This window comes from Haliotis asinina, chromosome 5 (assembly GCF_037392515.1).
Source record: "Haliotis asinina isolate JCU_RB_2024 chromosome 5, JCU_Hal_asi_v2, whole genome shotgun sequence".
Lineage (NCBI taxonomy): Eukaryota > Metazoa > Mollusca > Gastropoda > Lepetellida > Haliotidae > Haliotis > Haliotis asinina.
This window is the reverse complement of record NC_090284.1, coordinates 20728482-20745263: the sequence shown is the minus strand read 5'-3', so window position 1 is coordinate 20745263 and position 16782 is coordinate 20728482. Positions and strand designations below refer to the sequence as shown.

The window sequence follows — 16782 nt, the reverse complement described above, 5'->3', positions numbered from 1 at the left end:
CAGCTGTTGGCAGGCCTAGTGTAGTCTAAATTAAATACTGGGCTGTTTCTGTTTGAAAATTGTCAACTGCAGCAAAGTACAAGTCATGTAATAGAGATACTACACAGTACAGTAACATTCTATTCTTTTCTGTAGTGTATAATTTAAGGAGGATTATCCTGAAATAATTGGTTTATATATTCCTCAATTGTTACAAATTCTACTCAATAGAAGTTACACACCCTGCTCTTTAAGTAGTGTGTTATTCCATAAAAATACTATTCTTGAAATATATTTTAATTATGCCTTACATTTTCAAGGATGCTTCTGCAACCTTTCCATATTTTCATAATTGGACAAGATCTACATGTTTTGTCAGGTTCCTTGTGAGCTTTGTTGGATAGGTGTGAAAGAATTATGTATGGTATCTGAAATGTTTCTATTTCCAATAACTTAGGTTCTAGACGACTATGTACCATCCCACATTTATGATAACCTATCCATGATGTATTCTAAAGAGCCCATGCTGAAGTCAGTGTCACATGTCTTACAAGTGGGATGGTGTTGTCAGGGCAAACTCGAGTCTGGAAAACCTTGGCATGGTATTTTGTATGGAAACTAAATATTCTTGCAGCTTAGTCCAAGATATTTTCATAAGTCTCAAGACTTAATTATGAATCTAAGTGAAAAATATCATGCATCAGTGTCATTTTCATGGCATATCATTTCTTGTACATTTTTCAACAGATTGAAACATGAATATATTTTTCAGGCGTTTTCATGTACAGTTTTTCTGGGATAAAATCATTGCCCCTCTCCTGAAAATCACTCGGTGATATTGTACATGTATTATCTCTTCTAGGGGCGGTGAGTTAACCTAGTGCTCGCTCATCATGCTAATGATCCGGTTTCAATTCCCTACATGGGCACAATGTGTTTCTAGTGTGTCCTACCGTGATATTACTGGAATATTACTTAACCCCCTGAATGCCACAGGGACATATATGTCCTTCCTCTACATACCTCACTTGGAAGTCCAATAAAATTCTAAATATACCACGCATATATAAATACTTCACAGTTTTGAATTCTGCGGAAAATTCCCAGTTTCTTGATACCATCCACTATTATCTTAGACCAAGCTAAAGTGCTTAAAATCGCCTTTCAAAATAGGCTTCATCGTAAATGTCGCCATTTTTCAAACTGTACAAAATCGAGATTCACAGCATTATTTGCAGTATGTTTTGAAATGTGAAAATCGGATAATTACTGGGAGTAATGAATTTCAAAAATAGCATATTAATGATCACTGATATCAAGTTTTCATGTAACCAGGAATGATAATTCTGAAACGTCACCGATGTACCCAGAATCGGTTGGGATGTTTTCGAAAATACACTTACACGAACGCCGAAGTGCGCTTTCCGCCATATTGGATAGTGTTTACAAAATCACGTTTCGAGAAGGCCAGTATTGAGAAGCCTATTACATCATGTATACTTCATTGTTAGCTGCGACAAATGCATCATTGAATTCCCCAAGCATCTTAGAATCAAATTACAAATGGTCTTTGTCACCAATACCAACTGTCTAGACAAAACGAAACGAAATATACTTTGTATGAAAACGAACGCTGTGCTCGAAAGACAGCGCTTGACTGAAATGTAAACAAAGAAAAATTCCAATTTTACACTGCGTAGCATTTTCGGAAATTTTCCAACATCCAGCCCTCTAATCATTGCTTACAGTGGCTCAATACGCTTAGTATGTTCAGGGGAAGAGTATCGTGGCAAAAAATAGCAAATTGAAAATAGATACAATGAAATAATTTGGTAATTCATAAGAAACTGTCAAACTTTTAGTGCAGCGTGACGCCATGACTGACGCAAAATCACGCAGAACGACAACGGTACTTATCGGCATTTCTGGCTTGTTCCGTCATTTACAATGTAAACGATAAGAACATATCACAATACACAGATAGTCAGAATAATTCTGATTGCTTACATCTCACATTTATATACAAAAGATCCCTGAATCAAGCAAAAAGTCGTCGCAAAATCCTGTGCACCCTTCTCAGCGAAGCCACCATTTTGAAAGAAATCGGTCATCGGTAGTGATGTCACACATCAACATTGTTGCACATATTAGGCAATTTCTTTGAGGTGAAGGTCGGTTGAACAAGTGCAAACACAATGCCCATACCATTCCGATTGCACTTTTAGTATTGTGGTGTATATTTTGGGCATCGTTCAGATATTTTTTCATGAAATTGATTTCAGCATCTACATATATCCATGTTCAACACCATAGCATGTGTGGATATAAGGTATCCGTTTTTATTCTTTGAAAGCTTTTGATTGTTTGAATAATATTTATATGGGACATTGACTCAGTAAGTGTATTATACCACATTTTAAGCCTCTACACAAGTGTTGGAAGATCACACGTAGCCATTACTGCAACATGTGCTTTAGTTAACTCAACTGTGATGTACAATGTTCAATACGTTGGGACAAATATTGCAGTTTCATACGAACAGGTTAATAAACAGCGATTTAATTCCAACTTATAAGTAGAACGGATAATATTAATGAAAATGATTTGTACAATTTATCAAATGTAGGGGCACACATACTACTGTTTAAAGGATTTGTCTTGTTCATTGTATTGGTTTGTGTCGTTTTTATAGACAAAACTATTATGAATATTGATTGCCAAGTGCGATTTTGTCAAAAACGTTTCATGATTCATTATCATTGTTTTTCGATAATAAAGTCAATTCAAATGCGATTAAAATATATCTGATGGCAGAATGTCTAACTCAAACAATATTCATACGGAAATTGTTAAAAATATATACATCAGGTCAAGTCTTAATTTGGACAAGCATTACGTCCATTTTCTAATACTTCTTTACTGAAAAAGCGATCTCTTTGTACCTTTCGTTGCATACTTATGAAGGGAATTGATTTCATAATCATGAGAAGAAAAGTCTTTTTCCTAAATGAATACTCAATGAATATTCAGGTGTTGTGAAATTTTCATTTATGCTAAATTGATGCTAGGCAGGTGCGCGTGTTGCTCACAATAAGATATGTAGTAAAACCGTGTAATTGTTGATAAGTTCAGGAAACTATTTCAGTGATAAAACCATTCATTTTATATTTTGGCTAAAACGTGTTGAATTCTGACACAGAAGCCGAGATCTGTTACACATTGAGTGGAAATTAGGTTAGATATATACTAATCAGCAACCAGAGTAGTCTTTTTCCGACGTCACAAAATGCACAAAACATGCCGTGACGTCAACTAAAATGTCGCATTATTTTCAGTTATTTCATTACGTTTGAAAATGTGGCTGTTACTCCGTTAATAATGACGGAAAATTAATAAAAATACATATACACAAACAGGAGAATATGGGAATCTAAGAACTAAAATATGTATCGGATAGGGACATCCAAATCGCTATTGCCTGATTTTTGATGTAGTACACTTGCATCTTTTCTTACAAATTGTGAAACTACCAAAAGGTATCCTCTCACATTGGGGAAATTTGTATTGGAATAGTTTGGTTCACTGTGAACAAAACATCACGAAAATATACTGTCCATATCCACAGCAAATTCTTTCCATGTGATCGGAGTTACATTGACCTAATGTAAACCATAGCTGAGTTATGCCCCCTTATCTTTATACGCGCATGACCTCTCTGTCGACGTTTGACGTCATAGTAGAAAATCGATTTTTGACATTTATTGCGGGTCATTTTTGATTTTGTGAGTATGACGTTATGCATTAGCACATACATCCATTTCATATACACTTATGTCGTTCAGATATCAAGCTGTATTTTCTTCGCTCACACTTTCCATAAAGATGCCAAATTAAAAAAATCGTAGCAGAGTGCTTTTATTGGTGCACGATAAAAAACTGAGAAATTTACTGTTTTTGAACACACACAAAAGTTTTGGACAACTTTTAGCAGTGTCTATTTCTCCAACCCCTTAGGTAGCCGCAATTATATTTATACCAACGGATAGGAAATCAAATATTCTACATGTCTGTGCAATTTCATAGCCGTACGCAGATCTAGGACCACGCGAGCGCAAATCTCACACAACGTTCACTTTTCAAACTTTATGAAAATGTGCGGCCTTCAGCAACCCATGCTTGCCATAAAAGGTGACTATGCTTGTCGTAAGAGGCGACTAACGGGATCGGGTGGTCAGACTAGCTGACTTGGTTGGCACATGTCATCGGTTCCCCATTGCGCAGATCGATGCTCATGTTGTTGATCACTGGATTGTCTGGTCCAGACTCGATTATTTACAGACCGTCGCCATATAGCTGGAATATTGCTAAGTGCGACGTAAAACTAAACTCACTCACTCACTCACTTTTTCCCTATATTATTAATATTACTAATATTACTAAAGTCACACATTCAATTGCCCTTTATCTCTATAGCATAACCAGAATGAATGGCTACTCTAGGGCTCAAATGGTATTAAAAGTTTTAATAACAAATATGTCGTATATATCATTATAGCTTGGAGACATCCATTTAAGTTCCTTCATAACTGAGGATTGTAGAAAGTATTCATACCGATAAAATGATCAGTATATTCCATGAAAATTCACAGTGACTTTTAATGATAAGAACTGCCATCAAGGTATGTATGGTCATTAGGCGTAGTTTGTGTGAAAAGTCTCACCACGTTACTGCCAGATGTTTATGGTCTTTTTCTACAGTCTTTACTTTTCAAAACTATGTTTGATGCTTGTCATATACGACTGCTGTGTATGAAAGATCATTTGAAAGAAATAATAACAGGACGGATATTGGATGAATAAATTCATATTTTTGTGGAAGTGTTAGCAGGTTTCTACATTTCTGTCTCGAAATGTAATTACAACAACTTTAAGCAGGTTTCTGCATGGGGATACAGGTAAAAGTGGACACTAAGCCAGGTGATTTAGAGAATCAGGTGAAGTAAACAACCAGAGCTTCAAGGTTTTACCGTAAATACTCTGGTGGTCCGGACAAGAAGTGCAACAGCTGTGAACAGCTGTCGTTCATCTGTCTATCACAAAATATATTGTAGTTGTAGGCTGTTTATATACTAGCCTGAATCATGTTGGCTGTCCCCTATTTCACTATGAAATCTAGTAGTCAGTTTATTTACTCTGAAATAATGTAGGCTGTCTGTACACTGTACACTGTTTGTACACTGAAATTGTGTTGACTGTTTATTTAGTAGGCTCTGTCTTTGTTTTGCATTGAAAAATTGATGGCTCACTTTTTACTTAACCTTGAAATCTTGCAGGATGTGCGTTTGCACTGGAATTTAGTAGGCTCTTTCGTTTATTTTGCTTCAGATCATAGGGGTGCTATTTCTGAAATTAGATAAAACTGGACACGGATTTAGAGAATTGGGTGAAAGTAAACAAGTAAAGCTTCAAGGTTTTACCATAAATAGTCTTGTCTGGACAAGAGATGCAACAGCTGTGAATAGCAGTCTATCATTATATATACTGTTGTTATGCTACATTTGATCATGTTGGCTTTCTTTCTATTTGACGCTGAGATTATGTAATCTTTATTATGCACTGAAATCAAGTTTCCCTGTACTTCACTTTGAAGTTATATAGGCTGTCTGTTTATTTTACTCTGAAATCATGTGGGATGTCTGTTTATTTACACTGAAACCATGTAGGCTATTTCCTTACTCTGAAATCATGTAGGCTGACTGTTACCTTATGCTGAAATCATGTAGGCTGTCTGTTACTTTACACTGAAATTAAGTAGGCTGTCTGTTGCTTTACACTGAAATCATGTAGGCTGTCTGTTTACTTACTCTGAAATCATATAGGCTGTTACTTTACACTGAAATCATGTAGGTTGTCTGTTTACTTACTCTGAAATCATATAGGCTGTTACTTTACACTGAAATCATGTAGGTTGTCTGTTTATTTACTCTGAAATCATAGGCTGTTACTTTACACTGAAATCATGTAGGTTGTCTGTTTACTTACCCTGATATAGGCTAGCTGTTTTTATCACTCTAAAATAATGTAGACTCATCCTGGTGGTCTGAACAAGAAATGGAACAACTATGAACAGTTATCATTAGATGCAGTTATTCAGACTGTCATTATTCTACATTGCATCATGTTGTCTCTCCCTCTATACACAGAAACTCTGTAGTCTTATACACTGAGACCTAGGAAATCAGTATTCCTCTGGGAAAATGCTAAAAACTGATTTGATATATGCGGTCTATACACAATTTTATGGGGACAGTATATCTGAGTGAATGGCAACCACTGTTAGATGGATTGTTTGTTTCTGGTGTTGCGTCTTATAACAGGGACGGTGGGTTAGGCTAATGGTTAAAGCACCTGCTTGTCACCTGAAGACCCGGGCTTGATTCTCTACATGGGCACAGTGTATGAAGCTTATTGCTTGTGTCTCCAGTAGCAATGTTGCTGGAATGTTGCTAAAGGTGACGTAAAACCGAAATTCACTTTTGTTATAGCATGTACGGTAATAACCTCATTGTAACCAGATCATGGTGATTCCTCTGTACTGTAAACATCTCATTGAACCTGTGCTAACCTGACAGGGGCTTTGACAAATAAAACTGCCCACTGATAGTAGGCTGAATGATGATGTCTGGGGTAAAATGTATTAGAGTTGGGTTGAACTGTTTCCTTGGTGTCAGACAGATGGAGTATCTGACAAGACATGTAAATTGTTTATACTGCTGACTTCATAACTTCATAAATGAGTTTTGTTTAAGACATAAATAACATGTTGGCATTATATTGCCCAAAATGCCTTTGCTGCTAGTAGACAAGCTGGTGAAAATGGTTCTTTCAATAAGACCCGTAACGCATGTGCAGTGAATAGGTCCGCGAAGCTTGAAACAATATGCATTCCCGGCCAGTATGAGGTCGTGAGCAGTAACCTAATCTTGGTTGTGTACACAAACAAGTAAATAATTTACTCGTTACATTAAAAAAAGATTGTAGATTGTGGTTAGCAGCCTCTGTCACAGAGAAAGCTCAATGTCTGGTTTATTGACACCTATATGTCTGCCTGGCTGTCTGTTAAAGACAAAATGCAATACACAGCTTCAATCATTGACCACATGCAAATTGAACTTAACACCTATCAGACTATACGCAATAAACAAAATAAATTGATTTAGGACTCATGCACCCGAGTCCTGTCTTTGCCACATTATGTAATTAGGCAGGTGGGATACTTTTACACATGACATGTTTTTATGGTTGTGGGTTGCAAACAAAATACATCCATTATTCTTGGATGACTTGATCTGATGGAAACTAGTGCAAACTTTTGTCAGTTTTTCGTCTTGCTTTGTACTTGGACGAATGTTTCCAGCTACTCAGTAGTTCACCATCTCTACTGAGATGATTTTTGATTGGATCAAACGCCTACAAGAACACATATTTACAAAATCCAACATCTCTATATACATTCTCTATGGATAACAACTTCTTCTAGTGTATATGATTTTGTTGTTTGACAACGGTATGTGAATCCATACTGAAATGATGCATCAAATACAATAAAAGAAGACGTTATCCATAAAGAATCTTACTTTCTTGTGACTTGCCGTACTTCTAAAATGCCCATCAAACAGATCATCTTTCTGTACACACACTGATCCCTCAGTGTATCAGCAAATGAACCAGCCAAACAGAAGCCGTCATTACACTTAAGTGCATACTTAAGGCTTCGTTTCGTGGGAAGTAAACCCAAGTACAAAATATTGCACTTTTGAATCGTGATTGTAGTGATTGTAAGCCCATAATTTTGTTTTTTTTGTTTTTAGAAGCAGCAATGTATATTATATGTGATGAATAAGTGATAATTGTGTTTTAATTATGTTTGAGTTTTTGGTTGCATGTGACCTTTAAAGATGGCAACCATTGTCAGTCATTTTTCTGTGGGGTTAAGCAGGCTAGAGGATGCAAGCAACAGGATGTCAAAAGAAATTGATGCCTGAACCAAAGATAACTTTGTCCAGTCAAACGCTCATGGCATAGCTGTATATATAACATGATATTAACAGTAGCTGTATGTAAAATACAAATGGCACATATTGTGGACACATAAAGCTTTCTTTTTTCATGTTGTCATGATTGCAGGTTGATTACAGGCCATACTCAGCAATATTCCAGCTATTTGGCGGTGGTATGTAAATAATTGAGTCTGTACCAGGCAGTCCATGTGGTCAACAGCATGAGCATTGATCTCCACAATTAGGAACATGTGTCAACCAAGTCAGTGAGCCTAACCACCTGATCCCGTTATTTGCCTCTTACTACAAGCATAGTCGCCTTTTATGGCAAGCATGGATAACACCTGTTTTACCCAGTGTCTTCACAGGTCAAGAATTAGCCTAAAGATTTATCAGTATAATGAGTGGACACACTGCATCTAAAATTTGATGTCTGGCAGTACCAGGTTTGTTGAAGATTATGGAATTCTTTGTTGTTTCAGGAAAAAGTTGTCAACGTTCTCCCACAAGGCTGACTGGAAACATGCTTGTAACTATGTGGCGAAGTCCTACATAGAGAAAGTGGATCGTGAGGTGTACTTCGAGGATGTGAAACTCCAGATGGATGCTAAACTGTGGGGAGAGGAGTACAACCGCCACAACCCACCAAAGAAGGTAGCTGCATGTATTATATACATTGACATGTTTGTGTTCAGGACCTCCTTTCACAAAGCGCAAAGGTGATCGTAAGTCACTAACGTAACCTTAGTGCAGTGTTAAACAATGGGAGTTGAGTTTAACCTTAGTAAAGACTGCTTCCTGAAAGGACCTCCAGGACACAATTTGCTTCACACAGTTACTTGGGTAACTTTCATTCAAGTTACTGTTGACACATGTGTTTTAAAGGGTTAAATTACTTTAATAAATGAGGTAAGACAGTGATGTTGGTTTAAAGCCCTGTTCTCTTTCTAGTAGTTAAGGTGTTGATATTCCATCGGAGTACCGGTATCAACTTTTGGTGTAGTACATGCAGAAGTTTATTTCAGTTTGTATACCATTCTTAATAGTTTACACCAAAATGTAACACATCTAAGATGATAATCTACATTCATGCTGTATATTCCACATTAAGCTAATGCAGCATTACTTGATGTATGTTCACCTACCCCTATAACAAATTTGAGAAAGTTGTTATGAAATTTATCAACAACACTTCTTTCCTGAAATCGCCACACCTTTGCCCCTTACAGCAGTATTGGTTTTGGTACATGGGTGCAATATGAAAAAAAAAGTGATGGGTAAAATATTAGGTATGAATTTGGAGTTCCAAAACCTAAAATATAAAGGATATATGCTGTAAATAGGACCCGCATGACTGCCCAACCATCAACTTGGGTGATGAAGGAGAGAGTGATGAGAGGTAGGCTCAGGTTACATGGGACTGTTTTGCGGGGCTCCTCGTGGTGAGTGATTGTACAGGGAATTGAATAGGATTCAAGTTTCCACTGACTGAATTTTGAGTCGGGGAGTGAAACACTCTATGGAGGGGGTCAGCTTATCTATGGGATAACCAAGAAAGAATGGAGATGAGCACATGGGCATGAGCGATATCAATTTTATCTTAAAAACTATATTTAACACCAGAATGATGGCGACTGCATCATTGCTTCAGGTGGACATATTCCAGATGTACATCTTGGAGTTCAAGGAAAGGAAGGGAGCCCCCCTGTTTCACCTGGAACACTTCATTGAGGGGGACTACGTTAAGTATAACTCAAACTCCGGGTTTGTGGAGGAGACCGTCAGACTTACTCCACAGGTAAATGCTTAGTGCGAAGACAGACTTACGTGATGATCATAACAGTAAGGACGTCATAGCTTTGATGCATGAACACAGATTAATATATCCGAGCACTAAGGTGATCTGTGAGACTACTTACTTCTTCTTTGATATAATCTGTGAAGGTTATATTTGATATTTCCTTTCATATTTCCATGACCCGTGAAGGTCCCGGGGTAGAATAGGCCTTAAGCAACCCATGCTTGCCATAAAAGGCGACTATGCTTGTCGTAAGAGGCGACTAACAGGATCGGATGGTCAGACTCGCTGACTTGGTTGGCACATGTCATTGGTTCCCATTTGCACAGATCGATGCTCATGTTGATGATCACTGGATTGTCTGGTCCAGACTCGATTTTTTACAGACCGTCACCACATAGCTGGAATATTGCTGAGTGCAGCGTAAAACTAAACTCACTCACTCACTCACTCACTCACTCACTCACTCACTCACTCACTCACTCACTCACTCACTCACTCACTCACTCACTCACATTTCCATAGTATTACTTAAAATAATGTAAAACATTCTCTCTTTTCAGTTTCAATATGTATATGAACTTAATATTTTCTTGGGCAGAGGGGTAACGCAATGGTTAATGCGCTTGTTCCTCACACTGAAGACCTTGGTTCGATTCCCCACATAGGTACAATGCTTGAAGCCCATTTTTCTGTCCTTCCTCTGTTCTATTGCTAAAGGCAGCTTAAAACCATACTGACTCACCCTCGTATATTCTAAAACTTCTGACATCTGACTCTTGTTTCTGTAGGCCTTCAGTCACTTCACGTTTGAGCGGTCGGGCCACCAGATGATCGTGGTGGATGTCCAGGGTGTTGGGGACTTGTATACCGACCCCCAGATCCACACAGTGGAGGGCAAGGAGTATGGGGACGGCAATCTGGGGGTCAAAGGGATGGCGCTGTTCTTCCACTCCCATGTCTGCAACACTATCTGCCACAGTTTTGGTCTGTCGGAATTTGATCTGTCCTCCAATGAGCTGAACACTCACAAGGACTTCCAGGCCAAGCAGGTGATTGACAAGCTTGTGTAAAATATGGTAGTGACGATATCCTTTGATAAGTTTAATGAGGTTATAATCGAAGTAGCCATGTTTTGTGGCTGGATAGGTAGAAAATAAAACATTTTTGTGTTGTGACTTCATTAAAATGGTGATGTGAGGTTGATGTGGAATATTTTTGGCGTCTATTGTAAAAGTGGAATATTGTGGTTGTCTCTTGGCATTAATAAATCCCACTAGTTAGTAAATGCCAGTAAACTCACACTAGTTGAGACTGTGTCAAAAGGAAGTTTGTGTCTGTGTGTCAGTTTGGTTGAGATATGTTGTTAAATATGATCTGAACTCAAAAAAAGAAAAATCAAATTTCCAAATTTATGCTTTTCTTCATCAATATGACCCTCATTTGAGAAGCATGGTGTTACTAAAGAGACACAAATTTCATATCTGTTTGGTATGCATTTTGTTATTTTTCAGAAGAGCTTTTCCCCTTGACTTGCTAACATGAACATAGCATGTCAAATGAATTGTGAGGTGTTGTAACAAAAGCATCATTTCATTTGTTTCATTAATACAAGAGGCTAGCATATATTATTGTCTTTAGCATCTACTATTTGTCATATTATGTCATAAATTTCTTGCTAACATGTTTCAAGAAGTGTTTAATTTTGTTAGTAACCATCACCGTATATTCTGTTCAGATCAAGTTTGCCCAAACTCGTGTGCGTGGTAAGGAGGAATTCTGTATGAGCCCCTCCCCCAAGGAATCTGTCAATATCACCCAGCTTCTGCGACAGAGGTCAATCTCATCATCTGGTAGCCATAGTGATGAGCCACCAAGTCCAACATCCAATGATGATCCGATGTCAATCGACAGTCCAGTGGGCCGTGTACGATTAAGATTTGTCAGTGAGTCTGACAGTGTCTCCATGAATGAGGTTAGTTCTTAGAAATTCTCAGAATGTAAATAAATAAAAATGAACGATTGTTTCCTGTCTTCCTGTGACAAGAATGAATCTTATTCTACTTCTGAATCAGAGTCTTTGGAAAAACGGGAAGTCAAGTACCATGACAAGGATCTACATCGTATATTCAATGTAAGGGTCTGTGGCATTAGATTGGTACCAAATATATATTTCTGATATCTTATATTTGTTGGTTAGGAAGAGGATCGAGAAGCCTTTTCACGAGCACAGGCAATGCGTGCGAGGCCATCTTGTGTGAATATGGAGCTGGATTTGAGAAAGCTGTCCAATCTACGTATTGGAGATTCAGTTTTGGGAGATGTGAGTAAATTCATTTTAAATTCATGCTTAATTGCTTCTCGAAGTATTTCAATAAGTAGACGAAAGGGAGAATAGTATGTCGTAGTCTTAGTGAAGGGAGATTACCATGTCAGATTTTTGGTAAAGGGAGGTAAGCGGGTTATTCGTTAGTCACACAAGATATAGGTTTGTTGGAAATATTTGTGAGTAAAGAATTTAGCATGGGATATTTCAACAAATTTTGTCTCTCTGGATTTTGTGACTAAGAAATTCTTAACTATTCTCTTTTAGCCTCGCTCAGATAGTAATAAAGAGTAATAAATCCAAAATTTGAAAGTAATATTTTCTTCACACTCTGACATTACAGCAATGATTCCTGCAAAAGACTTTTAATTTATTAATGTCTTGCTCAAACACCATCTATAAGAAGGGACACTGTGTTCTAGATCCATCATGAAATGGCCAAATACCATGAGCTGGGACGCTTTGCTATGAATGAGAATGAGATTGACTGGGAATCAGCCATCTTCCATGAGGAGCATGCTGCCCAGCTTGGGGTTTTGGAGGCCATCTTGACTCTTGCTAAACTGTACCTGGGGATCCAGAGAGATGTACTCGTCAACTGCTATGTGGAGGTGAGAAGCCATTCATTGAACGTTGTTTTGGAATTGACATTTTTTTGTTACCATGCTAATTTCTAGTACTTTTTTTTAGTAACCTGTGAAGGTCCGTGGTAGAATAGGCCTTCAGCAACCCATGCTTGCCATAAAACTATCCTTGTTGACTAATGGCATCATTTGGTCAGGTTTGCTGAATTGGTTGACACACATCATCCGATCCTAATTGTGCAGATCAGTGCTCATGCTGTTGATCACTGGATTGTCTAGTCCAGACTCCATTATGTACAGATTGCCGTTGTATAGCTGGAATATTGCTGAGTGTGCATGGGGTGTTGATTGAACAACTGGGATGAACAAAATGCATTCAGATGGGCCATTTCTTGGGCCATTTCTTGGTGGAGATTTGACCTGCTACTTGTTTGTCAGCGTAATGAAGCTATTACTGCTTACCTGTGTCATGATGATGATGATGATGATGATGATGATGATGATGATGATGTTACCAGCAAACCACAGAGAACATTGACAAGGGTGTGGACTATATGGCGGAGGCAGCTGATGCAGGAGATCGGAGTGCCATGATCTTCATGGCCAAGGCTTTTGAGACTGGCATAAACCTAGGGATTAAGAGGTAGGCAGACAAGATATTCTTTAAGAAATTGGTAATTTCAAGTTCGTTGTTGAAAATTCTTAGGGGAATAAAGAGGTTTATTTGTGAAATTAAAAGATTGAAGTTATTATGTTTGGTCAGATGGTTCCACAGTGTGAGAAGGATATAAAGGAAGGAACTCTTTAATCACTCTCTGTTTTCAATGTTACTTTGTTGGCCATAGAATGAGAATGGTAAAGGGGGTGTTGTTGGGTAGTAACTCCTTAATCATTTATTTTATGTTACACTGTGTGCCAAAGATTAAGGTAGGTTTGGGTGGTGGTAGGCCTTCAAGTTCAAAGGGAGGGAACTCTTCCAAGGACAATGTTTTCTCAGTGTACATCTGTATACTTAGGAGCATCTCTTGGGAGGACTCTGTTCACTACTACGAGGAAGCTGCCTGTCAGGACACCCATGATGAGGGTGGAGAGTATGATGCAGCTATGGACGACCCTGTCTACATCCTAAAGGCCAAGCAGGCTGAGTTGCTTCGGGCCGGAGGCCATGGCCTGGACAAGGATGCAGAAAGAGCAGGTAGGGGCTGTGTATGCTGGTGTTACAGGTGTTTTTGTTAATCTGTACTAAGCGAATCTGTACTTTGTGTATGTGTTCTGTTGGTTGAAACTTAGTAGCATACAACCCTCTAGACATGTTGATTGCCTATATTACGAGTATTCTTGTAGTTTCAGTTCTGGTGTTAAGTGACCTGAATACATGTGGATTAACAGACTTCATGGTATTTAAATGGTTCATGTTTTCTGTCACCAGCGGAGTTGTACAATGAGGCTGCAGATGAGGCAATGGCGGCCATGAAAGGCCGTCTGGCTACCAAGTACTACGAGATGTCCGAGGAGTGTTACGGTGAGATGGAGGAGTAGGACCCTCGGAGGCTGCTGAGTCAGGGCTGTGCGACACATCACAATTTGATCTCAGTACGCGGGAGTAGATCTACCCAAGTAGTCTGCTCATGCTGTAGTACAATTATCCAGTATGTGTCAGTATTTGTCCTGTCGTCATAGATGCAACAATTGTATTAAAGACTGGAACCACAAGACTATAAATGGAATCATCTCTGTGCTTTTGGTCAGAGTGTTAATGATAAAGAAGATGTTACAGGATGAAGAAATTGGAAGAGGACTGCTTTGTGTTCAAGACGTGACTGCTCTGTGTATTTCAGTGTTTGAGGTAGACACCTGTTGATCCAGTCATTCTGAACTGAGCTTGGAAGGTGCAGACAGTTGATTGATGATGTGACATCATTTGAGTGAAGACAGTAGAAACTTGTCAGTTGAAACATATTGCACTAAATGTGCAGGTTTCAGACTTTGAATGGCTAATATTGGCATTGTCAGTTCAGTGCTGATGATAGACACATGTTGATGCAGTTGTCTTTTCCCCAGATTGCAGGTTTCAGATGTTGAAGGACTGATTGTTGCCTTGTCAGTTCTGTGCTGACAATAGACACTTGTTGAGGAACATGGCGTCACAAGTATAGCTAGTAGTAAAACGTGAAAACATACTTCCCCTGAATGTGAAATGGTGACTGATACTTAGGTGATGTTGTATACTTCAGACATTAAATGATTAGATAAATATCACAAACCAGCGCAGGCATTGACAATAAGCAGCCAGACTGACAAACTTGATCGATATTTCAGCCAGGTTTTCCTGGTTCAACAGGTGTATAATGATTGATGGTGAAGTGGCACTTTCAGGATATTGGTGCTATGAAGGTGAGCTACGAACCTTAATGGATTTATGTTTAAGAGTTAACTCAGACTTTCTCAGCAGTGTGTGCAGAAGGATTGATGAAATAATGAAACCTTGATGAAATGCAAAAAACAGAACATACTTGATGTTTCATCAGTGTCCTTTGAGATGGAGAAGACGCCAGACTTGCATCACGGCAGAGACGCTGAAGAAGTATGGTGACAAAAAGTCCTCAATGGATATTCGCACAGTTGGATTATTATGTTGTTGATGTGTTGAGTGAAATCTTGAGAAGTGTGTAGAGGTGCTGAAGACTTGATTCAATGTTAACATAATTATGTTGTGCCATAGGGTGTTAGTTCAGTTGGTTGGACACTTTTAATGTTCGAGTTCAGCTGTATCATACACTGTTTTACACTGTTTTTGCATATTTTTGTCATACTCCAATCTGTTGCCTAGCAACAGAATATATGAATGCATTGCGGTATGTCATGATAACTTTCAAAATATTTTTAAAGTGTTTTGACAACTGAAAATATATAAAGTCAAATATAGTATTCTGGCTGATAAATGGCTTATTGATGTGAGAATGTTGGTTGATCAAGGAATCTCGTACGTGTCTTCCAAAACTCTTTGTTGATATGGATCAAGCAAAATGACAAGTAGTGTAAATAGACTATATAAGCTTTTTATATGTTTAAACAGCTTTGGAGCTCTTATTTGTGTTCAGCCTGTTGTCAGCACATGGTTCATTTATGTAACAGGGATTTCGCTGTGAAGGCAGGATTGACTTACAGACTTCCATAGTTTCATTTGTACATGTAGAAATATGTTTCAGGAGCTAGTAACTTACTTTAAGGAAGTGAAAACATTTGCTTGATAAACTGACTCATATTTGAGCAGCAAATTTATGTGGAGAGAATATACAGATGCTGAAATCTGTCAATCAAACCCGTATTCACTAAGACTTTCAAAGTACATAGCTTTTACTTAATGGTTCTTTGTGCAGTAGATTAATATATTTTCATTTATGCTTACTGGCAATGAAATGTATTTTTTAGTTAAAGTTTTGTCAGGTATGTCTCTGCAGTACTCTTAAATCTTGCATTGATTGAAAATTACAGAATTTTTAAAAACTGAAGATAGTTAAAATATATTCTCAACAATCACTTCATTTTGTTTGTATAATTCAAATAGAGGTAAGTCATAATGGATATTATTTGAGTGATTTGAATATTTTGAAATTTTCCGGTTTTAAATTTCAGGGGGATAAGTTTTAGTCCAAATATCAGTTTCAAACCAAGATTCTTACTTTTATAAAGAAAAAGATCCTGTCACCAAAGATTTATTGCTGTGTATGAAAATCTCCCATTCCATCGTTTGATGTTGTACCATGTTAATTAATGTGTTTCTAATTAGCATTGGCCTTAGATTTAGATCTGAAGAGGTGCATAATTTTACTTGTTTGTCAATTTCGGTGCAATAATAGTATCAAGACAATTTTCATAATGCTAGCTCTTAATCTATAGCAGTTTTAACATTTAATGTTTTTAAAAGAAATTGAAGCTGGAATTGTTTTGCATTAAAATCTCAGAATTATGTTTTTAGAGATACTTACTGTATTTCTTTAAAACTTTTCTTATGTTTATATTTTGGTCAAAATT

At 37.7% G+C, this 16782-nt stretch overlaps 1 protein-coding gene across 1 annotated transcript in view; it reads left to right on the top strand.

The window, feature by feature from the left end:
* Positions 1-16445, top strand: part of LOC137285135 (eukaryotic elongation factor 2 kinase-like) — a 36029-nt gene extending 19584 nt beyond the window's left edge. Inside the window, exons 4-12 of the mRNA XM_067817363.1 lie at positions 8522-8693; positions 9691-9837; positions 10629-10889; positions 11576-11812; positions 12038-12160; positions 12586-12774; positions 13266-13390; positions 13764-13942; positions 14177-16445. Of these exons, the coding sequence (XP_067673464.1) occupies positions 8522-8693; positions 9691-9837; positions 10629-10889; positions 11576-11812; positions 12038-12160; positions 12586-12774; positions 13266-13390; positions 13764-13942; positions 14177-14286 (1543 nt within the window). The 3' untranslated portion in view covers positions 14287-16445. The remainder of the gene's footprint in view (positions 1-8521; positions 8694-9690; positions 9838-10628; positions 10890-11575; positions 11813-12037; positions 12161-12585; positions 12775-13265; positions 13391-13763; positions 13943-14176) is intronic.
* The last annotated feature ends 337 nt before the right edge of the window (positions 16446-16782 follow it).